The following is a 25,171-nucleotide window of genomic DNA, read 5'->3' on the forward strand; positions in this document are numbered from 1 at the left end:
CCGAGGCGGCGCGCGGCCGGACGCAGGGCCTCGTCCCCAGGGTGGCGACCAGGCGCCGCGGCCGCCGGCGGCCGGAACCCTGCGGGCTCCCCGGGGAGGTCACTGTTCCTAGCTGGGTCAGGCCCCGCGAGCGGCTACTGTGCGGCCGGCCGGGGGCCAGCGCCGCTCAGGGACCCGGCAGGAGGCGCGGCCCCGCGGGCCGCGAGTGGACCCCCATGCGGTGCCTCCGACGGGGAGACGGGGTCGGCCGTGGGGGCGCGGAGCCGGCGGCGGGCGCGCAGGAGGAGGAGGGCCGGGAGTGACCCTGGGCCCCTCGGCCCTGCTCCTCTGGCCTCCCCACCCCATCTGCCCGAGGCTGCAAAAAAAAAAAAAAAAAAAAAAACAAAACTAAAAACAGCAAAGCAAGCACTCGATTGGCGGAGAGCAGGCCCGCTAGCAGGCGGCTTCCTCGGGAGGAAGCGGGAGCGGAGAGCCGGCCTCGGGTGCCAGCCTGCCCTGCCCGCACCGGCGGCCTCCGGGCTGGCCAGCACGCCGGACTTCCGCCCTGGGCCTCAGTACGCTCATCTGTGAAACAGGCACAGCTCTCCCTCCTGCCGGGTACGCACGCCTGCCTTGGCCGGTTCTGAGCTGGCCCGGCCCGGCCCGCACCGCCAGCCCCCGCGCGGCCGAGCTGCCCAGCGGAAGGAGCTGGGTGCCTGGGTCACGCCAGGCCACAGGAAGGGGGGGCGGGGAAGGTTTCCTGAGCTGAGGCCAGGGCCTGGGGGAGGGAGGCGGGGACGGGGGAGGCCAGCGAGCCCCTGCCCGGGAGGAGCCCCTGCCCAGGAGGAGCGTCCCGGGGCTGACCTGCACCCCGCCAGCACCCACAGCCCCCAGAAAGCGCAGAGGCAGAGCTGGGGCCCCAAGCACGCTGCACAAGGGTCCCTGAAATGCACGTTTATTCGCGAAGAGTCCCCAGGGACTAAAGAAAGCCCGGGAGCCCCCCAGCGCCCACCTGCGGGACCAGGCCCCTCCCAGGGTGAGGCTGGGGGAGGAGTCCAGTGGAGCCCCTGAGCAGGAAGGAAGGGAGTTAGTGTGGGATGCTTGCCCAGGGCTTAAAAAAATAAAATTTCTAAAGATAAAAAGGTTTTTTGTTTTTGTGTGTTTTTTTGTTTTTTAAAAAAAGGACGCATTAGTGTGGTGGCCTCCCGCCCGCGCCCGGCGCCCACCCCGGCCCCGCGCCACCTCGCTCGGCCAGTTCACAGCTGCGTGTTCTCCTCCTGGCTCTCGGGGTCGGCGCCCGGCGCGTGCCCGCCCGAGCCCGGCGCGTGCCCGTTGCTGGCGCAGGCCACCAGGGGCCCGTCCCCCAGCCCCTCCAGCGTCCCGCCCAGCAGGCTGCAGCGGATCTCCTGGGGCAGCCGGGCCCGCCGCTCCTGGCACTCCCGGGCCAACTGGGCCAGCAGCTGTGGGAAGAGGAGGCCGTGGGAGGAGGCCGGGCCCGCGCCCGCCGCGCCGCCCGCGCCCGCGCCCGTGCCCGCGCCCCGGCCTCACCTCCGGCTCCTCCTCCGCCAGCTGCTTCAAGACCTGCTGCTGCCCCGCCACCAGGCGCTCGAGCCGCTGCTTCTGGGCCTCTTCCAGCTGTGGGGGCGGGGGGGTCAGCGCGCAGGGGCAGGCCCGGGTCCGGCCGGCGCTGACCCCGGCTCCTGCACACCTGGGAGCCCCGCGTGGCTGCCCCTAGCCCCCGCGTGGGACCCAGACTTGAGCCCCAGCATCTGGGGAGTGAACCAGCAGGTGAAAGACCTCTCTCTCTCTCTCTCTCTCTCTCTCTCTCTCATCTGCCTCTGCCTTTCAAACAAACAACTTAAAAAGCGATCAGCGGGCAAGGACTGCAACATGACGGCCCCGGGGACGCGGGAGCTGCTGCGGAGGTGGCTTCCGCCATGACGCTGGCACCAGGGGGCTGCCGGGTCCAGGGCGGAAGGTTCTAGAAGCCCCTCAAGGGCCGCACGGCTCCAGGCCAGGTCCCCGGGAGATGGGGCTCACTCACCCTCCGGATGGAGTTGACCGACTCGGTGATGTGCCTCCGGTTGATCTCGGTGAGCTCCCTGTGCCAGGCAGACGGGGGAGGGGGCTCAGCGCCGGCCCCGCCCCGCGCCGGCCCCGCCCCACGCCCCGCCCCGCCCCACGCCCCGCCCCCTTACACCTCCTTCTTGTGCTTCTCCCTGGTCCTGGCCTCCGAGATGCTGTTGTGGCGCTTCCGGTCCAGGATCTTCTGCAGCTCCTTCTTCTCCCTGGCGGAGCACGCGTGGGGCGAGGGGTCGGCGGGGGCGGCGGCTCTGCCTCCCCCTCCCGGGCACCAGCCCCCCACGGCCTCCAGCACCTGTCATTCACTTCCTTCAGCCGCTTGAGCTGCGCCGAGTGCGCGTCCAGCACGATCTCCCGGAGCCGCTGCTGCACCTGCGGACACGGGCAGCCCCGGTGACCCCGCGGCCACGGCGCGGCCCCCCGGGAGGCGGCCCTGCGTGGGCGGCGCCCCAGGCCCGGCTCACCTGTCTCAGGTGCTCCAGCCTCCGCTCGGCTTCCACGTCGGCCTGAGCCTCCCGCAGCTCCAACAGGCTCTGCACCTGCTGGTTCTGGAACTCCTGCCGGCGCCTCCCGTCCTCCACCACGGCAGCCGCGCCCCTGCGGGGGAAGCAGCCTGCGTGAGGGTCCACGGCAGGGAAGGGGCGGGGGGATAGGGGAGGGCAGGGGCAGGCAGGGAAGGAGGCTGGGAGGGTGGGGGAGGGCAGGGAAAGGGGCTGGGGGGCAGGTGAGGGGAGGGAAGGGAAGGGGGCTGGGAGGGTGGGGGCGGGCAGGGGTGGGCGGGGAAGGGGGGCTGGGGAGGGCAGGGACAGGCAGGGAAGGAGGCTGGGAGGGCGGGCGTGGGCAGGGAAGGGGCTGGGAAGGCAGGGGTGGGCAGGGAAGGGGACTAGGAGGGCAGGGGTGGGCAGGGACGGGTACTAGGAGGGCAGGGGCTGGCGGGGAAGGGGGCTGGGGGCAGGGGTGGGCGGGGATGGGGGCAGGGGAGGGCAGGGAAGGGGACTAGGAGGGCAGGGGTGGGCAGGGAAGGGGACTAGGAGGGCAGGGGTGGGCGGGGAAGGGGACTAGGAGGGCAGGGGCTGGTGGGAAAGGGGGCTGGGGGGCAGGGGTGGGCAGGGAAGGGGACTAGGAGGGCAGGGGAGGGCAGGGACAGGCAGGGAAGGAGGCTGGGAGAGCAGGGGTGGGTGGGGATGGGGACTAGGAGGGCAGGGGCAGGCAGGGAAGGGAAGGGGGCTGCGAGGGTGGGGACAGGCAGGGGTGGGCGGGGAAGGGGACTAGGAGAGCAGGGGAGGGCAGGGGCAGGAAGGGAAGGAGGCTGGGAGAGCAGGGGCGGGCGGGGAAGGGAAGGGGGCTGGGAGGGTGGGGGCGGGCAGGGGTGGGCGGGGAAGGGGGCTGGGTGACAGGGGAGGGCAGGGGCAGGGAAGGGAAGGAGGCTGAGAGGGCAGGGGTGGGAGGGGAAGGGGGCTGGGAAGGCAGGGGTGGGCGGGGAAGGGAAGGGGGCTGGGAGGGTGGGGGCAGGCAGGGGTGGGTGGGGAAGGGGACTAGGAGGGCAGGGGTGGGCGGGGAAGGGGGCAGGGGAGGGCAGAGGTGGGCGGGGACGGGAACTAGGAGGACAGAGGCGGGCAGGGAAGGGAAGGGGGCAGGGGTGGGCGGGGACGGGGACTAGGAGGGCAGGGGCGGGCAGGGAAGCGGGCTGGGGGGCATCTCGCAGATGGAGGGGCGGCCGGGCCAGGCAGGCCAGGAGGCCTGTTCGCTGGAACCAGGAGCGGCCACGCTGGGGGACAGGGTGGGCCCTGGTGGGCGAGGCCTGGAGCCCGAGGGACGACCCCTCCCCCCGGGGTCCCAGGGGGAGCCCTGGGGGCCACTTTGGCGCTGCCCGGTGCGGAGACCCAGGTGCGCACGCCCCCTGCTGTCCACGCCCGGCGCGCAGCCCACAGCACTCACGGGCCGCCGGGCCGGGGCTGGCCGCTGCCCTCGGCCTGGGCCAGGCTGCCGAGCAGGCGGCGGGTGAGCGCGGCCGCCTTGCGCTGCTGCTTCTTGGCCAGCTCCCGCAGCTCCCGCTCCTGCCGGCCCCGCAGCTTCGACAGCGCCTTGTGGCTCCGCAGCTCTTCCAGGGGCGTGGGGGTCACTTCTGCAAGCCAGAGCCAGGCGGCAGGTGGGCGGAGCCTGCCTCCAGGAGCCCCGCCTCCAGGAAGGCCCCGCCCCTACCTGAGAGGATGCTGGCGATGAGGTCATCCCGCTGGCCTGGGGAGCAGGAGTGGGCGTGGAACAGGTGGCACGGCACCCCCACCCCGCTGCACCCCCCCGCGGGGGGCGGGACCAAGGCCCCTTACCTGGGCTGCTGAGGGACGTGTTGGTGGGGGAGGTGGCAGGGCCCGCCGGCCGCCGGGGGGACGTGTCCAGGGGGCTGGGGGTAGGGTTTGGGGCCGGCTGGGCCCCGGGCTGCTGGGGCTGGGCCTCCGGGCTGGGGTCCGGGCCAGCCTAAGGGGACAGAGCAGGACGCTGCCTCCAGCACCGCGGCCCCCATCCCAGGGCTCCCGCACCCAGCTCAGCACCTGGCTGCAACCGGGGGCGCTGAGAACTAAGAAGCAGAGAAGCCTCTCGGGCCCCCTCCCCAGGCGGGGCGTGCTGCAGGCACAGGTGCACCAGGCCCACGTGGGAGCTGGGGGCTCCCAGGCCCTTCCAGCCAAAGCCGCTCCATCCCTGAGCCCCTCCCCTCCCTGTCTGTCCACTGGCTGACCGTGATGGTCCGCCATCCCGCGCCAGCCACTTAGCTCCTGATTTAATCAGCGGAGGAAGTGACCACAGAGTGGACGCGGCCGCTCAGCCCCTAATGGCAGCCGCCTGGCCTCCCGCCGCAGGCCCCAGGGGGACTGGGCCTGGATGTGCGGGTGAACCCGGCGCCCCTGGGTCTACACTGGGGATGGCAGAGCCAGGCTGGGGGCAGGGAGGCACAGAGTGCTCAGGCCGGGCCTGGCACGCATGTTCGGCCTTGGGTGAGACAGAAGAAGCCAGGGAGGGCGGCAGGCTCTCTGGGCAGGGGGAGGGGGCCTGCAGCAGGACTGCGGGAAGACACGGAGCCGAGCCTGGGCGCCTGGGCCCGCAGCTCCACACCGGTGCGGGCGCTGGAGAGCAGGGAGGCTGCGGGTCTTTCTCTGCCTTCCCCACGCCCACGCCCACGGAAGCCACGGCCCCTGGCCGCAGGGCTCACCTCGCTCTCGCCAATGAGGGCGGCCAGCTGCTTGGCCCGCTGGTCCATCAGGCTAACGTGCTTGATGGGGTTGATGAGTGCTTCTGCGTAGTCTGGGGCAGGCGCAAGAGGGGGCTCAGACAGGCGCCCTGGCCCACGGCCTCCCAGGCCCAGCAGGTGCAGGCCTTGCCCCGCCCCCTCCCCGGCTAAGCCCGCTCACCCTGGTGGTCGTCGGGGATGTAGTCGGAGGCCTCCGTGTAGATGAGCAGGGCCGGCAGGCACAGCGGCTGGTTGGCCTCGTTCCGCAAGCAGACGTAGTGGTACCCTGGGGGGGCCGAGGCACTGACGTCAGGCCCCGCCCACCCCCAACTCCACCCCGCCTGCTGCCCAGGGCCCACGGGGGCCTCACCTGAGCGGATGGCAGACACGGGCAGGATCCGGTGCCCCACGAATTTGCCGCCCTCCTCAAAGGCCGCAATGCGAAGCGAAGCCAGTGTGGGCAGCACCACCTGCGGGCCGAGACGGGCGCTGAGCCACGGGGCCAACCCACAGCTGCGTGGCCACCACGCCACAGCCACCGGCACCTAACGCTCTGATGAGCTGTCGATCGGTCACCTGTGCCATTGAGCGGATGGCTGCCCACGCCTCTGTGGCCCTGGTCCAGGGGACGGCCACGGGCCATCAGGACCCCGAGCCAAGGACAGGCAGAGCCAGGGCGTGGCCCGCACAGAAGCTGCAGAGTGAGCTGGGGGTCAACAACTGAGGCTGGCCCCTCGCTCGGATTGGCAGCCGAGGCCCCGGGAGGCAGGAGTCAGCTGCCCGGGCTCAGAGCTCACCCTGGGGAAGCCGGGCCCTGGGAGGCCGGGCTCAGAGCTCACCTTGGGGAAGTCGAAGGGCTCCTCGTCCCACACGGGGTTGAACGAGTTGCCCTGCGAGGTCCGCGTGCGGTACTTGCGGCGCGTGTCCACGGGGAGACCGAACATGTCCACCTCCACGTAGATGCCCACCTTCCTGTCGGACAGGAACTGTCCCGAGATCACCTGGGGGCAGGCCCGGGACAGTGAGGCGGCTGCCGAGAGCCCCGCCTCCTCTCCCACCCCCCGGGACACCCCGGCCGAGCCCTCCCGGGCCACACCTTGACCCGCAAGGCGTTCGCCACGATGCCGTCCACGATGACCTCGGTGAAGGGATCGAAGGACTTGTCCGGCCGCCGCATGAACTCAGGCTTGAGCAGGTACCCGCTGCGCCCGTTGTATTCAAACACGCCGGCATTCAGCTGCATTGGCACGTCTGGGGGCCACGGCGCAGGACAGGGTCAGGGTGGGGTCAAAGGGCATCAGGGTCCGGGGGTCAGCCGGGGTCTGCGTGCGTCTGGGTCTGGTTCCAGGTTTCTGGGATTAGACGGGGCCAGAGGTCGCTCGGGTGGGGCTCGCGGAATCGGGGGTCAAGGTCGAGGGGGGCCAGGGCTCACCCAGGGTCTGGAAGTTGAGCGCGACCAGCTGGCAGCCCACGTTCCAGAAGAGCTGGGGCATGTAGTTGGAGGAGTCCACGCGTGTGCCCTTGGGGTAGATGCGGCTGAGCTGCTGCTTGTTGTATCTGAGGTTGGCAGTCAGGGGCCACGCCTGCCTGGAGCCCGCACCCCTGGGCCTGCCGACCCCCGGAGGCTCCCCAGCCCTGCCCAGGCCCCGCCCCGCCCCGCCCCGCCGCAGCCCCGCCCCGCCCCGCCCCGCCGCAGCCCTGGGCAGGATACTCCACGAACTCCATGGGGCTCTTGGTGAGCTGCTCCATGGCCTTGGTCTCCACAAAGGACGACATCTCGAAGCACTTGTTCCTCTCTGCGGGGGGAGGTGGGGCCGCGTCAGGCCTGGCGGGGGCGCGGGCCTCCTACCCCACCCCCCACCCCCGCACTCACTCCGCGCTGCCTCGAAGGACTTGAACTTGACAGGCTCAATGTAGTTGACCAGCGTCGACATCTCCTCCGTCGCGTTGACCTCGCTGCTGGCCGTGCCCTGTGACCCCAACCCCGTGTCAGCGGTGCCGGGAGCTCCCGCACCTGCTCTCCCAGAGAGGTGCTGACCCCTTCCCCGGGCCCTCGCTGCCCGCCCCTCCCCGCCGCCCAGGGCTTCGGGCACTCACGCGCTCCCAGCCATTCCTGCCCATCACCCCCCTGCTGCTCCCCTCCAACTCTGGTCCAGTGAAGGCGACTCTGGGCAGCCCCGCCATCCATCCCCTCTGGGCCCCCAAAGTCAGAGCTCACGACAGCCAGTGGACAGACACGAGACGGGCGGAGCTCACGACAGCCAGTGGACAGACACGAGACGGGCGGAGCTCACGACAGCCAGTGGACAGACACGAGACGGGCGGAGCTCACGACAGCCAGTGGACAGACACGAGACGGGCGGAGCTCACGACAGCCAGTGGACAGACACGAGACGGGCGGAGCTCACGACAGCCAGTGGACAGACACGAGACGGGCGGAGCTCACGACAGCCAGTGGACAGACACGAGACGGGCGGAGCTCACGACAGCCAGTGGACAGACACGAGACGGGCGGAGCTCACGACAGCCAGTGGACAGACACGAGACGGGCGGAGCTCACGACAGCCAGTGGACAGACACGAGACGGACGGAGCTCACGACAGCCAGTGGACAGACACGAGACGGACGGAGCTCACGACAGCCAGTGGACAGACACGAGACGGGCGGAGCTCATGACAGCGAGTGGACAGACACGAGACGGACGGAGCTCACGACAGCCAGTGGACAGACACGAGACGGGCGGAGCTCACGACAGCCAGTGGACAGACATGAGACGGACAGAGCTCACGGCTTGCCCACACCTCTGCCCTCCCCGTGACACCAGACCCTGCCGCAGCACCTGCAGCTCCTGGCGCTCAGCCCCGCCCCCACCCACACGGAAAGCCTGATTGACACTCGTTTCCATGCCTGTTTACCTGAGCCTCCTCCCTCCCCTACTCCCTCCCCCAACACACACGCCCTCCAGGAGGGCCTGACCATAGCGCTCTCAGCCCCTCCCCCGCCACCCTGCCTGGACACCGGACCTCGTCCGTGGTCGGCTTTTTGGGGTCTGCCTGTTCCTCGTCTTCCTCCTCCTCCTCCTCCTCCTCACGGTCAGCATAAGGGCCCCGGCTCGGGCCCTCCTCACCCAGGGACTTCCGAGGCTCCAGGCTGGGCTGCTCCAGTCCTGCCTCCTCCCCATTGCTCAGGCCAGGGCAGCTGTCAGAGCTGGGGGACCCTGCAGAGGACAAGGGCCACACGCAGATGCCCGAGGTGTGCCCAGTGCACATGGTGGGGACATCGGGGTGGGGGTGGGGACTCTGCACAGGGCAGTGTAGCTGGGGACAGGAGAGGCCAGGGGTATCAACCCACGGTAGTTCAGGGTCATGGGTCAAAGGTGAAGGTCTGAGTCACATACAGCAGGGGAGGGGTGAGAAGTCAGGAGCTGGGTACAACAGCCTTAACGGCCGGGTGCAGGATGGCCTGGGAGGTCGGCGGCCCGGGCTCCATCAGAGGCACACCCAGCCAAGCAAGGGGTCAAGGGGTCAGAGAGGGACCCCCCACCCGCACAGAGGAGGGCAAAGGTCAGCTGAGATGAGACCCAGCGAAGTGCATGACAGTCAGGGAGGTCCCAGCACGGGGGTCGGGGTCACACCCAAAGCGTGGGGCTGTGCTTCGCTGAGGTCAGAGGTCAGAATTCAGAGCCCCAGCTGGGTTGGGCGATGGCCCCCCGGGAGTGGGCGGCTGAGGGGCGTAGCGAGGTGGGGCCGGGCCTACCGAGCTGGGGCGAGGAGGGCTCGGTGGCGGCTGAGCCCTCGCTCAGAGCCGAGTTCCTCTGCTCCAGTGGCCGCTTGCGCACCGAGCTGTCGGGGCCGCGAGGGCTGGGCCGGTGCCGCTTCTTGTTCTTTACCAAGATGCGGCCCATCAGGTCCTGGGGGCTGGGCAGGGGCACGCCGGGGGCCAGCTGGGGGGCACAGAAGGGTCAGGGCCCGCCGGGGCGCCGCCCACCTGCCCGCCGCGCCGCCTCGGCCCCAGGCCCCGTACCGGGTACTTGTCCAGCGGGTCGATGAGCAGGGCGTCCCCAAAGATGGAGCGGCAGTACTCGGCCATCTTGGCCTGCTGCTTCGCCCTGCAAGGCCGAGGTCAGAGGTCAGAGGTCCCTGGGGGCAGCTGCACACAGGACAGGTGAGCGGCCCCGGGTCGGTGGGGGAAGAGCCGGGGGGGGGGCCGGCTCGGGGCCCCCACTCACGAGTCCACGTGGTTCTCGAAGGACAGGATGACGGGGTAGGGCGAGGTCTTGAAGGCGGTCTCGGCGATGGCCTCCAGCACGTCGCGCAGCGGCACCTCGGTGGTCATGGTGAAGCCGTGGGTGATGAAGGGCTCCTCCTCGGGCGGCCGCCCCTTCCACACGTCCAGCTCCACACAGCGGCAGCCCCACAGCAGGGCCTGTCGGTACATCTCCACCGAGGACGTCCCGGCCAGCTGCCCCGCTGGGGGCCAGGGGGTGTCACCACGGCCACCCGCCCGCCACGCCCTCTGCTCCCACCACCACCCCGCTCTAGCCAGTCCCCAGCCAGTCCTTAACCCCAGGAGGCCCCAGCCCCGCCCTCCCTGCCTGCAGGCAGCCCCCCACCCCCCACCCCCGCACTGGCTACTGAACAGGCAGCTGTGCCGAAGGCCCTGCGTGCGCCCAGCAGGGGGTGAGGGCGAGGGCGTGGGCTCACCCGTGAGGTAGGTGTTGTGCGAGGAGTTGATGAAGTAGGAGCTCAGGGGCTGGGTCATGTCCACACTCAGGTCCAGGGCTTCCAGGGGCAAGATCCCGTTCTCCTCCCCGCCCAGGTAGCGGCTGAAGCCCTCCATGGACATCTGATCTGGAGCCGGGGTCAGAGGGTCAGCTGGGGCCCTCCCGCTGCTGGGAGCACCTGCACCCCCCACTCACCTCACTCCCGGGAGTACCTGCACCCCCCCACTCACCTCACTCCCGGGAGCACCTGCCCCTCTCACCTCACTCCCGGGAGCACCTGCCCCTCTCACCTCACTCCTGGGAGCACCTGCACCCCCCCACTCACCTCACTCCCGGGAGCACCTGCCCCTCTCACCTCACTCCCGGGAGTACCTGCACCTCTCACCTCACTCCCGGGAGCACCTGCCCCCCTACTCACCTCACTCCCGGGAGCACCTGCACCCCCCCACTCACCTTCTCCCAGGGCACCTGTGCCCCCCTCACCTCACTCCCGGGAGCACCTGCCCCCCCCACCTTCTCCCAGGGCACCTGTGCCCCCCCCCACCTCACTCCCGGGAGCACCTGCACCCCCCCCTCACCTCACTCCCGGGAGCACCTGCACCCCCCCACTCACCTTCTCCCAGGGCACCTGTGCCCCCCTCACCTCACTCCCGGGAGCACCCCCCCCACCTTCTCCCAGGGCACCTGTGCCCCCCTCACCTCGCTCCAGAAACTGCTGGTTGGGCTCGTACTTCTCGATGAGCAGGCGGGCCTGGGAGGGCCGCAGGGGCGGGTACAGCACTTCGTTGAGCCGCGGGTCCCGCTGCTTCTGGTTGATGAAGTCCATGAGCTGCTCCAGCGTCAGGTACGGCTTGCCCTTGGCGCCGCTGGGGGAGGAGGGGACGGGGGGTGCCGGGTCAGGCTGCAGCCTCGCCAGCCCCGGCCCTGGGAGACAGAGGGCTGCAGCTGCCCCCAGCGTCCGCTGGCTGGGACACGGGGCCTCGGGTGCCCCAGCAGCTCTCCTGACCGCTGGGTGCCGTCGGGGCGCCAGACGAGTTGGCACTCAGCCACCGTCCCAGGCCTCGGGTCGCCTCCAGTCCTCCCGCACTGCGTGCTGGACCTCAGGCAGGTGCGACGCAGCGGAGCCCTGGGCCCTCGTCCAGAGTGGACTGACTGAGGACAGCACCAGAGGAGGCCAGCCCAAAGCTGTCCGGAACAGGAGCCGCGGCCACGCCCCCGCCCGGCCCCTGCTGCTCTGGCACGGGCAGCACCCTCCCGCGCCCGGGGCTGAAGGTGCACTCAGCAGAGGCCGGCCGGGGGCGCCGGGAGCCGGGGGCAGGGCCCAGCCCCACTCACATCTCCAGCAGAATCTTGTCGATGTCCGGCCGCAGGCACAGCTTGTTCAGGAACCGTTCGAAGATCTCCAAGGAAAACTCATCAGGCCGGATGGACTCACTCTGGGGGCCGAGGGGTGTGTGGTGAGACCCCAGGGACGACAGCCAGCCCTGGGCTGGGGCGGGGGGCACCCTGCACCCCACACACCCGGTTGAAATTGAGGCCACAGGACTCCAGCGCGGTCTCCACCCGCTTCTTGTCTGCGGAGAACATCTTCAGGATGCTGTAGGGGGGGTCAGGGTCAGTGCCGCCGGGGTGGGGCAGGAGAGGCTGTGGGGGGGAGGGGGTGCTCACTTCTTGACTGGGATCCGTCCATCCTGGTTCACCTGCAGCTTCAGCTTCGTGTACCTGGGTTGGGGGTGGCGGTGGCAAGGTCACACCCGGGGATGCCCACCTAGACCCCTCCCCCCAGCGGCCCAGGCTCACGCTTTGCGCAGGAAGGTGTTCCGGGAGGCGTTCTGAGCCAGGATGTTCATGGCCAGCTTGAACAGCTCCTCGGACCACACCTGGGGGCAGCACGCACGGGGCAGGGTGGGGTGGGGGGCCGTGGTGAGTGGGGGCCGGGGGCCAGCCCAGCCACGGCCCGCACCCAGCAAGTCAGAGAGCAGCAACTCAGCCAGGGGGGCAGAGACCCTGGGGGCGCCCCCAGCCCCAGCTCACCTTGGCAGTGTCTTCCTGCACGGCCATGAAGTTCAAGAACGTGGTGTTCACCGGGTCCGGCCCGGCCACCACCGTCATCAGCTTCTCCTCCAGCCGGGCATCGGGGCCCCCGAAGCCCAGCACCTCCCGGATCTTGGGGTCCTGAGTGGAGGAGGGCCGCGGGTGAGCAGGCGCCCCCAGCCCGGTTCTCGTGCTCCGTCCCGGGCCCTCACTCACCTTGGGCAGGCGGGCGTAACGGCCTATCCGCGTGTCCCTGATGGAACTGATGTCCAGTGTGTCCACTTCCTGGGGAACCAGAGGCCACGGTGCGTCTGCGAGGCTGCAGGCAGGAGCTAGGAGCCCCCCAGGCTCCACACCCAGCAGGGAGTGGCCACCTCCTGGCTGTGGCCCCAGCCTCAGCCCCCACCCTTAGCACTTCCTGTCTGGGGAGCCGTGGGAGAGGTCAGAGCCAGCCGCCGGGCCCCACCCCCAGCAGTGGGGGTAGAGGTTCAGGCAGGGCGCAGGTCTGGGGCAGGGGCCCTGGGCCTAAGTGAGCCGCGCCAGCGCCAGCCCTCACCATGTTGGGTCCCGTCCAGTACAAGAAGAAGCCATTGGGGTCCACGCGCAGGGTCACCAGGTTCCGACTGGAGGCCTCCTGGGGACAGCACAGGACAGCCAGGGTCAGGGAGTGAGGGCTGCTGACCCCTCCAGCCGCCACGCCACGGTGTCCAGTAGTGGCCGAGACAACGCCTGCTGCAGCCACACACCCCCCCCCCAGGCTGCCCAAGGCCCTCAGGACAAAACCAAGATCCTGGGTGCGGCCTGTGTTCTGGCCCCAGCACCACCCTAAGGTATGGCCACCTGGGTCACTCACTGCCCTATCTCCCTTCCTCTTTTTTTTTTTTTTTTTTTTTTGACAGGCAGAGTGGATAGTGAGAGAGAGAGACAGAGAGAAAGGTCTTCCTTTGCCGTTGGTTCACCCTCCAATGGCCGCTGCGGCCGGCGCACCGCGCTGATCCAATGGCAGGAGCCAGGTACTTATCCTGGTCTCCCATGGGGTGCAGGGCCCAAGCACTTGGGCCATCCTCCACTGCACTCCCGGGCCACAGCAGAGAGCTGGCCTGGAAGAGGGGCAACCGGGACAGAATCCGGCACCCCGACCGGGACTAGAACCCGGTGTGCCGGCACCGCTAGGTGGAGGATTAGCCTAGTGAGCTGCGACGCCGGCCTCTCCCTCTTAATCCCGGAAATCCAGCCCACCTCCCTAGCCCCCGCCCTGGGCTCCGCGGACCCCAAAGGTCCCGGGGCCCTGTGACGGTTGGAGCCCCCACTCCAGCAGCCCACCATGGAATATTGACGGGACAGAGGCTGCAAAGCCTGACCCCGCCAGCTGCCGAGTCCCATGGGACCCTGTGCTGCCCAGGCTCCCCGAGGCTCCACCTTCCAGAAGCGCGAGTCCCTGGGGGACGCTCGCCCCGCCTCGGAACCAGGCAGGGAGCTCCGGCTCGGGTCGTCCCAGGGGCAGAAGGGTCTCGGCCCCACTTTCTGGGGGCCCAGTCCCCGGCATACTCCACGGTCACCGCGTGACTCCGAGAGCTGGGAGCTGGGAGACCTCTCCCGCCTCAGCTCCCGCGCACCCCAGGGGCCACCCCCAGCGGGCCGCTGTCTGGTGGGCGATGCCGGCATCACCACGGCCGCCCTCCGCCCTCGCAGCTCCGTGCCAGTGCGTCCCCACTGTACAGGCCGCGAGACCAGGCCGCCCGTCTTGCTGCAGGCCCAAGGCAGGGACCCAGAGGCAGAGGAGCAGGACCCTGCGTTCCCCACCTCAGTCTCCTCATCCGCAGAACGGGACAGCGCCAGCCCCGCCCAACCTTGCTTACAGAGACCGGGGATCAGGGGTGGGGGTGGATCTGGGGACAGAAGGCACAGGAGGCCCCTGGAACTTTTGGGGTACATGGGCCTCCCCAGCTCAGGGTGCTGACACCCAGCGCCAGTCCTGCTGGGATCCCCAAGGCTGCCCTACAGCTGAAGCCCCCAGTACTGGGGGGGGGGTTCTGTGGGCACCCCCAGGCCCCTCCCCAGCCCTTTCCCGAGGGTCTTGCCTTCCAAGGCAGCCCAGGCCCCAGCCCGGCAGCCCCAAGCCCTTGGCAGCACCCCTACCCCACCCCCAGGGTCCTCTCCGGGCCTCCACTTCCTTATTTGGGTTTATCAGACTGGAAGGCAAAGGAGAAACTTCTCCCTTCTGGCCCGCCTTAGGGGAGGGGTCTCCCCGGGCCCCCCACGGGGCGCCGGGGCACCCGGGCCGGCACACCTGCCGCCCGGGCCACGCCCCCAGCCCCTCCCCCCAGCTCCCACGCCTACCCGCCCCACCCAGCCGGAAAGGAGCCGAGTCTTCCAGGCCTATGGCCTGACTGGGAAGGAGCGGCGAGGAGCCGGCCGGCGGGGTGGAGGCCCTGGGGGCCAGAGAGGGGCGGCGAGACCGTGGGTGGGGCTCAGGCCGCGGGCGGCAGCGCAGGTGGGAGCTTGGGCGTCCGGGGAGCGGCGGAGGCAGACAAGGGGAGAGGGCTCGTTGGGGTTCAAAGTCCCGAGGCTAAGGAGGGGGAGCAAAGTTCCCGGGGTGGGTGAACTTGGGGGGTGACGCGGGGCGCCGGGCCCGGGCACCAGCCCAGGAGGGTGGGGAAGGTTTGAATGGGCCAGCGGGGGCCCAGCGGCGCCCACCAGAGACGAGGATGCCCCCAGCCAGAGTGGAGGTCGGGGTCCTCCAGCCAGGGAGCCCCGTGCCGGGCAGGGGTGTGGGGGCCATGCCGAGGCGGGGAACCAGAATTAATGTGACAGGAGTGAGACCAGCGCGTGGGGGGGCTGCATTTATTGGGGTTCAAAGTCTCGGCGCGAGGAGCGGAGGCCAAATTATCCGGAGCTGAGAGACGGGGTGTCTTGGGGGGCAAAGTCTCACCACGGGGACAACTCGGGGCTTGGTTCCTGGAGCGCAGCCAGGCTGGGCCGGGGGGCGCCCGGCCAAGCTCGAGTGGAGGAGTCCCCGGATCTGGGCGGAGCAGGGGGGCCGCCGCTCTTACCTCGTCCCATTTGATGAACTTACTCCCGCGCCGCAGGGTCTCCACCACGGTGGGCGGCTCCAGCTGCAGCGCGTGGACGCCGGGCCTGGCGCCCGCCATGGCCGGGCCAGGGGCGGGCCGGGGACGCACGGAGCCCCGACGGGGACCGACGGCGCCGCTGCTTCGCCCGCGCGCTCCCGCGCGGCCCGCTCCAGCCCCGCGGCGTCAGCGTCCGCCCGCCCGCCCGCCAGTCTGTCCGGGACCGACCAGAGACTCGGCGGGGCCCGGGCGGGGCGGGGCGGGGGCGGGGCCCGGGCGGCACCGCCCCCTCCCTCGGCGTCGGGCCCGCCCCCTCCCGCGCCGGCTCCCCCTGGCGGCCGGGGCGGTGACTGCAGCCGGAGTGGGCATTGAGGCGGAGGGCCGCGGGGAGCAGTGCGGGGCTTCGCTGGGGTGGCTCAGCAGGGAGTGATTCCTTAGGCTGTCGGGGCGCAGCTGGAGGGATGGGAGAGGGGCCGCTGAGGTTTCTGAGATACCAAGCAAGGGTCTAGTGGGGGGCGGCCCTTGGGCCAGGGGAGGCAGAGCCCCGCCCCTGCTGCTCTTAGCTGAGTGCAGAGAAAGCCCACCCCCTCTCGGTGCCCTCACTTCGCCTCACCCCCTCTGGCAGCAGCGCTGCGCCCCTCCCTGGGAGCACTTAGCAGGCTAATGGGCCTCCCGCGGGCAGGCGGCCCTCCCCCACCCCCATCCCTAGGAGCCAGGCACCTGCCTCCTCTGAGGACCTGGGCATCCTGGCCTCCAGAGTGAACCCTGGCACAGCCCCTTGCTTGCGCCGTAGACCCCTAGACCGGCGTGGCACTGCTGGCCTCTGTCAGAACCGCAAAGGGCTGTTCACCCAGAGGGGTGCGAGCCTCGGGGGTGTGCCCAGAGGAGGGAGTTGGGGAGGGGGCGCTCTGCAGTGCCTGGCCCTGGGTAGGTGCCCTGAAATCTGTGTCCCAGGCATGGGAGGAGGGGCAGGGCTGCAGCCCCTCCCGCAGGGCTCAGCCGGGGGGGCACCTGCCTGGGGGCCCCTGTGGGAGCCCCCCCAATACAGAGGCTGTGGCAGCAGCAGGTTTAAAGTAGAACTCATCCAGAGGGGCCAGCCAAGTCACCTAGAAACCCAGAAAGAGAAGGAGCCGCTCTGGGGGAGGAGGGGTCAGCTGAGGAGGACAGGCCTGCAGGCCCCTTTGCCCCAGGCTCTCGGACCCCCAAGAGGAGCCCCGCCGGGCACTGGCCTCCCTCCAAATCCCCACTGTGTTGGCCGCCAACCCAGTGAACCTCCCAGGCTCTGGCTTTGGCTCTGTAGGCTGCAATTCTCGTCTCTACCTGGGACCCAGAGAGGGCAAGAGGCTTGCCCAAGGTCACACAGCTTCCTGGGGGGTGTCCAGCCTCAGACTTCTCACAGCCACTCCCTGCCCTTGGGAAGACAAAGAAAGGGGGACAGGACTCACGACCATTGCCTCTCTCCCAGGGGCTGCAGAGCCACCCCGACACCCAGACACCACCAGCCCTCCCTGGGGTGCAGCTCGGCCTCTGCTCCCCCCCACCCCACCCCGGGCCTGGGTGCAAGTCCTGCTCTTGCTGGCGCAGAACCTAATCTCTGTGACTCGGCTCCCTTCTCAGAGCTAGGACAAGATAAGCAGGTGGGCGGAGCCTCCTCCACGTTGGGGGGCTGGCTGTCTCCGCGGATGCCAGGTGGTGAGGGCATCGGGCGGCAGGACGGAGGGGCACCGCGCAGGGCTGCTTAGGAGAGCACTGAGCAGCTGGTCCTTGGGGAGGGGGGGCTCTTTCCTGGGCCTGAGTCTCCTCTCCCCGCCCCACCCCCTGTCTCCTGAGGCCAAGGAAGGCCCCCATTAGAGGGCTCCTTCCTCTGACGCCAGCTTCCAGCCTTGGGAATGGTAATGGGGTTTCTCGGCAGACAGTCATGGCGGAAGGGTGCAGCCCTCCCCAGGGCCTCTGCGCCGGGAGGCAGGCACTGCAAGCAGCCCCAGCTGTCCTGTGCTGGGAGGGGGCTGGGACCCTGCAGGGGGTGGGAGAAGATGTGGAGCAGCCGCACAGGCCAAGGGGCTGCTGTCCCTCCACTCTGGGGCCCCGGTTCCTGGGCAGAGTCTCAGCCTCTCAGCCCACTGGGCAGAGCCAGGATTTGAACCCAGTTCTTCCACTCCAAGGCTAAGGCTCTAGGTGGGGCAGGCCAGCATCCCCCCCCCCCCCCGCCTGCTCTCAAGCCGGCTGGCTGTGGGCAGGGGCTGCCCAGAGCAGTGGGCCCTAGGGAGCCGGGTGTGGCCTGGGAGCCCCGCGGGAGGCAGTGAGTTGGGAAGAGCCCAGCCCAGGGGACCCCCAAAGGGGCCCCTGACATGTGGGTTGACCAGCCTTGGGAGGAAGACGGACGGGGGCTCTGCATTCTGGGAGAGCTGGGGCTGGAAGGGGCCTCGTGCAGCAGCCACGGCTCCGAAGGGGCCGCTTAAGTGCCCCCCCCTCTGATCCAAGAGCACCTGACGCAATCGGTGCTGGGGTTCAGAAGGAGCTGCCCTGCCCCATGGGGCGAGGTGGGCGGGCAGAGAATCTGGACCTGGACAAAGTGCTCCTTCCGCCCCCTCAGACTTGGAGCAGGCGTCCAGGCCGGGCAAGTGGCCCCGGTGGGGGGCGTGGCTCCTTCCCTGGCCCCCCAGGCTGGCTGAGGGACCCCAAATCCGAGAGGGGGCTGTGGACAGAGGTATTGCTCACCCTTCCCTCCCCTACCACCTGGGTCTCCTCCTCGCTTCTCCCCTGCTGCAGGGAAAGGAGAGGTGCAGAGGCCTGTGCCTGGGCGTGGGTGACCCGGCACCAATCCCAGCCCCCCTCCGAGTCCCACCTGCTGCCCAGGGCTTCTCTGTCCAGCGTCCAGAGAGGGGCGCTCGTGAGGGGCCAGCAGAACACAGCGTTGCTCAGCCTCTGACCCCTTGTTTGGGGTGGAGGAGAGGCTGTGTGGCAGTCCTGGGGTGTCCAGGCGTCCCGGGGTCCAGCCACTCGGCCTGCGTCCCCCGTGTTGGGAATCCCAGCTCCCCTTCACCCAGCTCCGGGGCGCAGCCTTGGTGGCTAGCGATCCAGCTCCCTGCATTTTCCGGTCGAAGCCTCCCCAGGACCCTCTGCCGAGACAGGCAGGGCGGAAGCCGTTCATTGTCTCCGTCATTTGTTCGTGTTGGGTCTCACGTGGTCGCCTGCCTAACGCGAACACCCGTGGGGCTGAAGTGGGGGGCAGACTCCCGGCTGCACACCAGCAGCCCACAGGGTCGGAGCGGGGGCTGCACGGGTCCCAGCCTGCAGGTGGGAGGCACGTGCCAGAGAGGCAACAAAGCCAGCCGGCTAAGGCAAAGGCCCGCCCGGGCTGCCGGTGGCCCGTGAAGGTCGGAGGAGCTGCCCGGAGACCTCACAGGGAAGCGCCTGGGTGGGGGTGCAGGGGCCGGCGCTCGTGGTCACCCTGCTTCCGCCAGCCCCAATTCCTCGCGCCCGAGTGCCCTCCTTCTTGTGCACACACCGGCTGCGGGTCTGGGCGGGGCGGGAGGCGGGTACGCCCGGTCCGGTCCGGTCCGGTCCGGCCCAAGGGGGGCGCCCCGGACAAGTCCGCGCTGCGCCGCTCGGCGGCCGCGGGGGAGGGGCGCCACACGGGGCCGCACCCGCGAACTACATTTCCCACAGTTCCGCGGGTCGCCGCCATCTTGGGCCGGTGGGCGGTGGCCGCCTCGGGTCCGGCACCTCAGGCCCCGCCGGCCGGCTCGGCTCTCCACCTGGGCCTCTTCCGTGGGGGGCGTGGCCGCCCACCGGGCGGGGCGTCGGGGCGACCCGCGCAGCTCCGGGCCGCCCCTTCCACTTCTCCATCCCCGGAAGCCCGGTCCACGTGTCGGCCCGGGCAGAGAAGCCCGCTCGCCTCTCGCTGACCGAGGCCGGGGGACCCAGGCCTTGGGGCTCTGCCGGAGTCCCACGGACAGTGCCCGCTCCCCCTCCGCCCCAGATGGCCCCGTTCTGCTTCCATGAGGACACAAGCAGGCGGCCCAAGCAGGACTAGCGTGCAAAGCCTGGCTCCGGGCGTCTAGAACGCCTGGCGTGGGGGCCGGACGGTCACATGAGGGGGCGCGGACAAGCAGGCCCCTACCCCTGCCCAGCAGACCCTCCCCCGGCTGCCGCCCGGGGGCGGGGTGCGGCGAGGGGCTCGCAGCGGGGCTGGCCCTTTAAGGGGGTGTGGTCGAGGGGCGGAGGAAGAGCGCGAGACAGAGAAAGCGGCTTCGGCGGCGGCGGCTCGGGCGGCGGCCGCGGGGGACAAAGGGCGGGCGGATCGGCGGGGAGGGGGCGGGGCGCGCGGCCAGGCCAGGCCCGGGGGCTCCGCATGCTGCAGCTGCCCCCGGGCGCCCCCGCCGCCGCCCGAGCCGCGGAGCCGCGCGGAGCCGAGCCCGCGAGCTAACCCGAGCCAGTGGCCCGGAGCCAGCCGGCGGGCGTCCCGGAGGCGGCGGCGCAGGGAGGGGCCCGGCGCGCGCGCACGTGGCCCCGGCCGCCGCCATGGCGGACAGCGGCCCCGCGGGGGGCGCGGCGGTGGCGGCTCCGGCCCCCGGACCGGGCAGCGGCGGCCCAGGGCCCCGCGTCTACTTCCAGAGCCCCCCTGGGGCCGCCGGCGAGGGCCCGGGCGGCGCGGACGACGAGGGCCCCGTGCGGCGCCAAGGAAAGGTCACCGTGAAGTACGACCGCAAGGAGCTCCGCAAGCGCCTCAACCTGGAGGAGTGGATCCTGGAGCAGCTCACGCGGCTCTACGACTGCCAGGTGCGCCCCGCCGGCCCCGCCCCCTCGGGTGCGCCCCGCTGCCGACCTAAGTCGCGCTCATCTCCGCTTGCCGCAGCCCCGGCCCCGCGCGCCACTCCCCAGGTCAGACTTGGTGTCCGCGGGACACCCCGGAGACAGCCTGGGCCCTGGGCAGAAGGCAGCGGCTGACCCCCGAGGGCGGCTGTAATGGGCTAGCCTGGAAAGCCATCTTCGCCTCTGGGCAGGCTAGCCCACCCTCGGGGGCCCCGGTTCTCCACCCCGTGACTCCCGGTTTGCTCAGACGGTGACTCAGGCCCCGGGGGGCAGGGTGGAGGAGTGGGTTCGCCCAGTGCTGCCTACCCCAGCCCAGGCGTGCACCGCAGCTGCCTCGAACTGGGCGAGCTGCTTCCTGGGGGGGAGGGGTGGTGGGCGCCCCCTCCCTCACCGAAGCATGGGCTCTTTGTTCCCTCCTGGCCGGCCTGGGTCCTTCCCGCTGACCCCTCACCCCTCACTTCCTCCTCACCCCCAGGAAGCTGTGACAGGTGTTTGGGGGAGGGGACCGGGCTGTGATGAACTGGGACAGCTGGTCCCACCGGTGCTCTGGTGAGCCGGGGGCCTCCGGATGTCGGGGAGACACATCGGCCGGCTTCCCGGGGCCCCAGCCTTGGCGGTCTGGCCTTGCCTGGCACCCCGGGTGCCCACTGGCAGGGACAGGAAGCTCCCCCCCCCGTTGGGCAGTTTGCCTTGGCACAGGGCTGATCTGTTTTCCTTCGCGGAGCAGCTGCCGCTGCCTGCCCAGCCGAGGCCCAGAGCCCCTCTCACGCCCTGCCCCCCCGCCCCCCCAGGAGGAGGAGATCCCAGAGCTGGAGATCGACGTGGACGAGCTCCTGGACATGGAGAGTGACGAGACCCGAGCGGCCAGGGTCAAGGTGAGGGGGCGGGGGGCCGCTGCAGGGCTGCGGGGCACTGCCCCTTGGGCCTTCTCTGGTCTGCGGCTGTGACCTGGGTCCCGGGAAGTGGGCCTGGCCCCGGTCCCGCGCGCTCACCGCTCACCCGTCCTCCCTCCCTCCCCACCAGGAGCTGCTGGTTGACTGTTACAAACCCACCGAGGTGAGTGCGTTCCCGGGTGGGAGGGCAGGGCAGCCCTGGCCTCCGTCCAGGCCTAACGTCCTCCTCCTGTCCAGGCCTTCATCTCTGGCCTGCTGGACAAGATCCGGGGCATGCAGAAGCTGAGCACACCCCAGAAGAAGTGACGCTCCCCGACCCGGGCGAACGGTGGCTCCCACGACAATCGCTGCCCCCGACCTCGTAGCAACAGCAATACCGGGACCCTGCGGCCAGGCCTGGCGCCATGAGCAGGGCTCCCCGTGCCCCTGGCCCAGGGGCCTCCTCCCAACCCCTCGGTTTTCCATTTTTGGGGTTTTTTATTGTTATTATGCTGACGGGACTTTTTGTGTTTTTATATCGACGCTGCGGCGCGGGCCCTTTAATAAAGCTAGGGTAAGCCTTTGGTGCAACAGGCTCGCTGTCTCTGTGGGGGGTGGCTTCTCCCCAGGTGACCCCAGGCCTTCCTGAGGGCCACGTACCCATGGCGATAGCCCAGGGCTGGCTCCCAGACCAGGCCCGGGCCGCTGGGGAGCTGTGGCTGGAGGAGGAAGACTCCCTTTCCCTCTGGGCAAGGAGCCGGGACCCCAAGTCAGAAAGCTGAGGTGCGGCCTCCCGAGACCCCTGGGGCCCCAAGCACACACAGACAGCTCGCTCCTGAGGCCAGAAGGTGTTTCTCTTTTTCTGAACAGTCTGGTCCCTGGGGGGCCGCCCCGCCCCGCCCCGCCCCGCCGGCTACAGCTCGGCCCGGCGCTCAATCTTGAGTAGCTCCACCTCGAACACCAGGGTTGCACCACCTGTGGGGGGAGCAGGGTTGGCGTGAGATCGCGGGCGTGGGAGCGGGAAGCCGCACGGGAGAGGGGAGAAACGCGCTTACCTGGGATCTTGGGAGGAGCGCCCCGCTCGCCATACCCTGCAGAAGAGCACAGAGAAACAGTGAGCTAGGCCAGGCCCCTCCCAGCTCAGGCCAGACGTGGAGATGCCCAGGGCGGGGGGCAGAGGTGGGCACTGCAGCGGCGTGGCCAAAGGGTCTGGCCCTGCTTGGACTGCTGGGCACAGCCAGACTTGGAAGAGGCGCGGACTGGAATGAACGCACGGGGTGCAGGCGAGGGGGGGCGAGGCGGGCTGCACCCTCCTGAGACCCCCGAGACCCCCGGCTCCCCAGGGACCTCTTACCCAGCTCGGACGGGATCACCAGCTTCCGCTTTTCCCCCTCACACATCCTGCAGGATGACGCACGCTCAGCGCCCAGCAGCTCGGCCCGGGGCCCTGGCCCTGGGACGTGCCTCCCACGGCTCCCCTCCCCGCGGTACTCACCCCAGCAGCCCCTGGTCCCAGCCTTTGATGACCTGGCCAGTGCCCAGGGAGAAGACGAAGGGCTGCTTCTGGGGCAGGCTGCTGTCAAACTCCGTCCCGTCCTCCAGCTTCCCCTGCAGGCCGCGGGAAAGCCGGTGAGGAGAGGCGGCCACTTCTGACCCCTCACCCGGTGCCGGCCACCCTAGTCCTTGAAGGGGACAGAGCCGTGGGCAGGACAAGGCACCTGGCCGGACGAGGCCACCGGCTGGCTGGTCAGGAAGCCGGCCCCCCAGGCCCTGCCCGCACCCACCGTGTAGTGCATGTGCAGCACGTCCCCTTTGCGCGATCTGATGGGACAGTGGTCCACTCGCTTCTTGACCCCGATCTGCAGCTTCCGCTTGCCCTCGGCCCCCGTGGCCGTTGCCAGGGCGCTCAGGCAGATGGACAGCACCGTCAGGACCCAGCTGAGCCTCATGTCTCTGTGGGCACAGACCCCGGCCGAGAGGGTTACACACCGCCCACCCCCACGGCACCTGGCCTGCCCTGCCCGGGTCACCGCCCTCTCCCCCAGGCTCCGAGACCACACTTACCAGTCCAGTGAGAAGGGGGCTTGGCCGAGGACCCCAGCAGCGGGGGGAGGGGGTCAGGGGAGGCCACAGCAGCCGGGGCCCCGCCCCTTCGATCGCCCCCAGCCCTCCCCTCCCTCCCGGCCCCCATCTCCGCTCTTCAGTTCCCTCCAGTCCCTTTACGCAAGGTCCAGACCCTGTCCGGCTGCACAGCAGCCCCCTCGGCCGGGCGGCCCCACTCTCGCCACACCCAGCTGCCCCCGGCCCAGCACACCCACACTTCAGAGGTCGCTGCAGGGGGTCGGCCCCGAGGCACCCACACGTCGCCACTGGGTGGCTCCGGGGAGCCCCGCTCCTCCTGCGGTACCCCCCAGGCCGCCCCTGTGCCACCGGCCGGGGCGCCGCCCCAGCTCTGAGCCCTCGGGGGTCTGCGGGGCACCCAGACCGGCCCCGTGTCTGCCGGCCGCCGGGCCCGCTCCACCCACACCGCTTCTCCTGGGGGCGTTCGCGGCCGCCCGCGGCCCCACGCACGGCCCCCACGGAGACCGCCCCCGCGTGGACGCCCCGGGCCATTACTCGCGCCCAGCCCTTCACTCGGCTCCTTGGCTCCGCCCCTTAGAGCGCACAGTTCCGCCCCCGGCCCTACTACCCCGCCCTCACCAGAACTAGACCCCTTTTCCGGAACCCTAGCCACGCCACTCACCGGCTGAAGCCCCGCCCCCAGGGCCCGGGCTCCGGGCCCCTGAGTCTCCAAACCCGAGGCTCCACCTCCCGCCGGTTCCAGTCCCTCCTCCACGAGCGGGGCCCCGCCCCCTGGCCCCGCCCCCAGCCGCCGAGCCCCGCCTTTCACTGGCGCCCGCGGGGCGGCCCCGCCCGTCTCCGTCCCACTTCCCGCCCCGAGTACCAGGGCTCCGCCCCGTGCGGCGTGAGGACCCTCCCCCTGCGGCATCTCCGACAGCTCCAACCCCAACCCCCTACCCCCTCGTCGCCTCTCCCTCGTTGACACTCGGCGCCCCGGCCCGCTGCTGCCCGACCTGGTCCAGCCTGCCCTCTTGCACCCCAGCTCCCCCGGCCCGGGCTGTGGCCCCCGCTCACCTCCTCGCCGCGCCCCCGGAGTCAACCCCGGTCGTGCTGCCGCCTCTGCGCAGGCGCGGCCTCGTCACTCCCAGGCCGGGCCACGCCGCCCTCCCTCATTGGACCCGGCGAAACCCGCCGCAGCCGCCCGCGGGCGTGGCTTCGCCCTAGCCCCGCCCCCGCCCCGCCGCGCGACCGGCGCGTCACTTCCGGCGGAGCCGTGGTCGGTCTAGGTAGAGGCGAGTGAGCGCCCGAAGGGCCGAAGGCACTTCCGGCCGGCGTGACAGCGAGGCCAGGCGGGCGTGAGTTGCCGCTGTGCGTCGCCCCGGCTTCTCGCACAGCCCCGGCCAGCCCGGCCTCTTCGCGCTAGCTGCTGTGGGAAGCGCCTGGACTTCGCTGGGATTGAATGCCGGGTTTCCACGCGTGGACAGGCCGCGTGACCTTGAGCAGAATTTCGGTCCGACAGGATTCTGTAGTAGGGCCTGACAGCAGCCCGCCCGCAGGGCGCCTGCTCCGCCCCAGTCCCCAGGCCGCCCCTGCCTCCCGTGAACTTAGTGAACCTGCAGTTGAGGCGGCTGAGCCGGGTGGGTGGAGGGGACGCTGGGCTGTGGCCAGGCCTCCAGGCCTAGTCCCCGTGGCGGGCAGTGTCGGCCTGCAGGCTGATGGTTCGGGAGGGAGCCCACGGCTGCTGGAAGCAGTGTTAGGCCCAGACCCTCGTCTGTCTGGGACCCCCTGGCTGGGAAGGCGACCTGAGGCACCAAGGTCATGGCCGTACCCTCCCCCGCCCCTCAGAGAAACCTCCTTCGGGGGGCTGCTTTGTTCCTTCTGCCCCCGGATGTCCTGCCTCCACAGGACGAAGCATTGGCGGCCACTGCTGGCCTTGGTCTGCTGCCTTGCACTCAGCCCTGGGCACCCAGGCCGTAGGGGAAGCATGGCCACGGAGCTTGGACTGAGCCCGGGTCTCAGGCAGCAGCGGCCGAGGGTGTGGGGCGCCAAGGTGAAGGTGGAAAAACACCGTGTGGGCTGCAGCCAGGGGGGCTGGGCCCTCAAGCCAAGACCGAGCTGGGGACAGGGCAGGCGTGTGGCTTCAGGGCCGGGTCCCCTCTCCTGCTCACTGAACCCTGGTGAGAGCAGGGGGCGGGACTCTGCGCAGACCGGGTTCTCTCTCAGTAACCTGAACGCGCCGAATCCGGGCTTCCGGCCCCATGAGCTCTGGTCTCAGAAGCTGTCTGGACGCTGACACAGTGACACAGGCAGG

The 25,171-nt window shown here is 70.5% G+C and overlaps 4 protein-coding genes across 5 annotated transcripts; 1 reads left to right on the plus strand and 3 right to left on the minus strand.

Moving 5' to 3' along the window:
• Window positions 1-918: 918 nt before the first annotated feature.
• Window positions 919-15,342, minus strand: PLCB3 (phospholipase C beta 3). Its single transcript, XM_051833100.2, has 31 exons — window positions 15,095-15,342; window positions 12,598-12,675; window positions 12,258-12,326; window positions 12,042-12,182; window positions 11,808-11,887; window positions 11,676-11,729; window positions 11,529-11,604; window positions 11,343-11,443; window positions 10,707-10,873; window positions 9,988-10,134; window positions 9,513-9,753; window positions 9,308-9,392; window positions 9,041-9,227; window positions 8,308-8,501; window positions 7,158-7,254; window positions 6,996-7,080; window positions 6,717-6,841; window positions 6,381-6,535; window positions 6,124-6,285; window positions 5,655-5,754; window positions 5,466-5,570; window positions 5,267-5,358; window positions 4,389-4,536; window positions 4,264-4,299; window positions 4,000-4,186; window positions 2,526-2,658; window positions 2,357-2,433; window positions 2,178-2,267; window positions 2,024-2,081; window positions 1,528-1,614; window positions 919-1,439 (listed from the first exon to the last, which is right to left on the minus strand). Exons 1-31 carry the CDS (start codon window positions 15,191-15,193, stop codon window positions 1,236-1,238), a joined length of 3,660 nt encoding a protein of 1,219 aa, XP_051689060.2. The 5' UTR covers window positions 15,194-15,342; the 3' UTR covers window positions 919-1,235.
• A 4,000-nt stretch (window positions 15,343-19,342) lies between these two features.
• Window positions 19,343-21,390, plus strand: PPP1R14B (protein phosphatase 1 regulatory inhibitor subunit 14B). 2 transcript variants are annotated; one of them, XM_051833118.2, is made up of 4 exons: window positions 19,343-19,894; window positions 20,719-20,802; window positions 20,951-20,983; window positions 21,058-21,390. In XM_051833118.2, exons 1-4 carry the CDS (start codon window positions 19,637-19,639, stop codon window positions 21,124-21,126), a joined length of 444 nt encoding a protein of 147 aa, XP_051689078.2. In that variant the 5' UTR covers window positions 19,343-19,636; the 3' UTR covers window positions 21,127-21,390. The 2 variants fall into 2 exon arrangements, with proteins under 2 accessions (XP_051689078.2, XP_069925214.1); XM_070069113.1 differs by having other exon boundaries at window positions 19,433-19,996.
• A 242-nt stretch (window positions 21,391-21,632) lies between these two features.
• Window positions 21,633-22,748, minus strand: FKBP2 (FKBP prolyl isomerase 2). The gene is made up of 5 exons (XM_051833135.2): window positions 22,584-22,748; window positions 22,295-22,407; window positions 22,154-22,200; window positions 21,855-21,890; window positions 21,633-21,774 (listed from the first exon to the last, which is right to left on the minus strand). Exons 1-5 carry the CDS (start codon window positions 22,746-22,748, stop codon window positions 21,713-21,715), a joined length of 423 nt encoding a protein of 140 aa, XP_051689095.1. The 3' UTR covers window positions 21,633-21,712.
• On the minus strand, window positions 21,633-23,928 carry LOC127487463 (translation initiation factor IF-2). Its single transcript, XM_070069094.1, has 6 exons — window positions 22,864-23,928; window positions 22,584-22,752; window positions 22,295-22,407; window positions 22,154-22,200; window positions 21,855-21,890; window positions 21,633-21,774 (listed from the first exon to the last, which is right to left on the minus strand). Exon 1 carries the CDS (start codon window positions 23,786-23,788, stop codon window positions 23,000-23,002), a length of 789 nt encoding a protein of 262 aa, XP_069925195.1. The 5' UTR covers window positions 23,789-23,928; the 3' UTR covers window positions 21,633-21,774; window positions 21,855-21,890; window positions 22,154-22,200; window positions 22,295-22,407; window positions 22,584-22,752; window positions 22,864-22,999.
• Window positions 23,929-25,171: the final 1,243 nt, after the last annotated feature.

The sequence above is a fragment of the Oryctolagus cuniculus genome, chromosome 1, assembly GCF_964237555.1.
Source record: "Oryctolagus cuniculus chromosome 1, mOryCun1.1, whole genome shotgun sequence".
NCBI lineage: Eukaryota > Metazoa > Chordata > Mammalia > Lagomorpha > Leporidae > Oryctolagus > Oryctolagus cuniculus.

Coding starts and splice junctions, on each gene's coding strand:
- PLCB3 (XM_051833100.2), bottom strand. CDS start 15,193: ATGGCGGGCGCCAGGCCCGGCGTCCACGCGCTGCAGCTGGAGCCGCCC. Junction 12,183..12,257: donor GTTACGCCCGCCTGCCCAAG/GTGAGTGAGGGC, acceptor TCCTCCACTCAG/GACCCCAAGATCCGGGAGGT. Junction 2,268..2,356: donor CTGAAGGAAGTGAATGACAG/GTGCTGGAGGCC, acceptor GTGCTCCGCCAG/GGAGAAGAAGGAGCTGCAGA.
- PPP1R14B (XM_070069113.1), top strand. CDS start 19,637: ATGGCGGACAGCGGCCCCGCGGGGGGCGCGGCGGTGGCGGCTCCGGCC. Junction 19,997..20,718: donor CCCCGCGCGCCACTCCCCAG/GTCAGACTTGGT, acceptor CCGCCCCCCCAG/GAGGAGGAGATCCCAGAGCT. Junction 20,803..20,950: donor CCCGAGCGGCCAGGGTCAAG/GTGAGGGGGCGG, acceptor CCTCCCCACCAG/GAGCTGCTGGTTGACTGTTA.
- FKBP2 (XM_051833135.2), bottom strand. CDS start 22,748: ATGAGGCTCAGCTGGGTCCTGACGGTGCTGTCCATCTGCCTGAGCGCC. Junction 22,408..22,583: donor TGCTGCACATGCACTACACG/GTGGGTGCGGGC, acceptor CGCGGCCTGCAG/GGGAAGCTGGAGGACGGGAC. Junction 22,201..22,294: donor TGGGACCAGGGGCTGCTGGG/GTGAGTACCGCG, acceptor GTCATCCTGCAG/GATGTGTGAGGGGGAAAAGC.
- LOC127487463 (XM_070069094.1), bottom strand. CDS start 23,788: ATGCCGCAGGGGGAGGGTCCTCACGCCGCACGGGGCGGAGCCCTGGTA.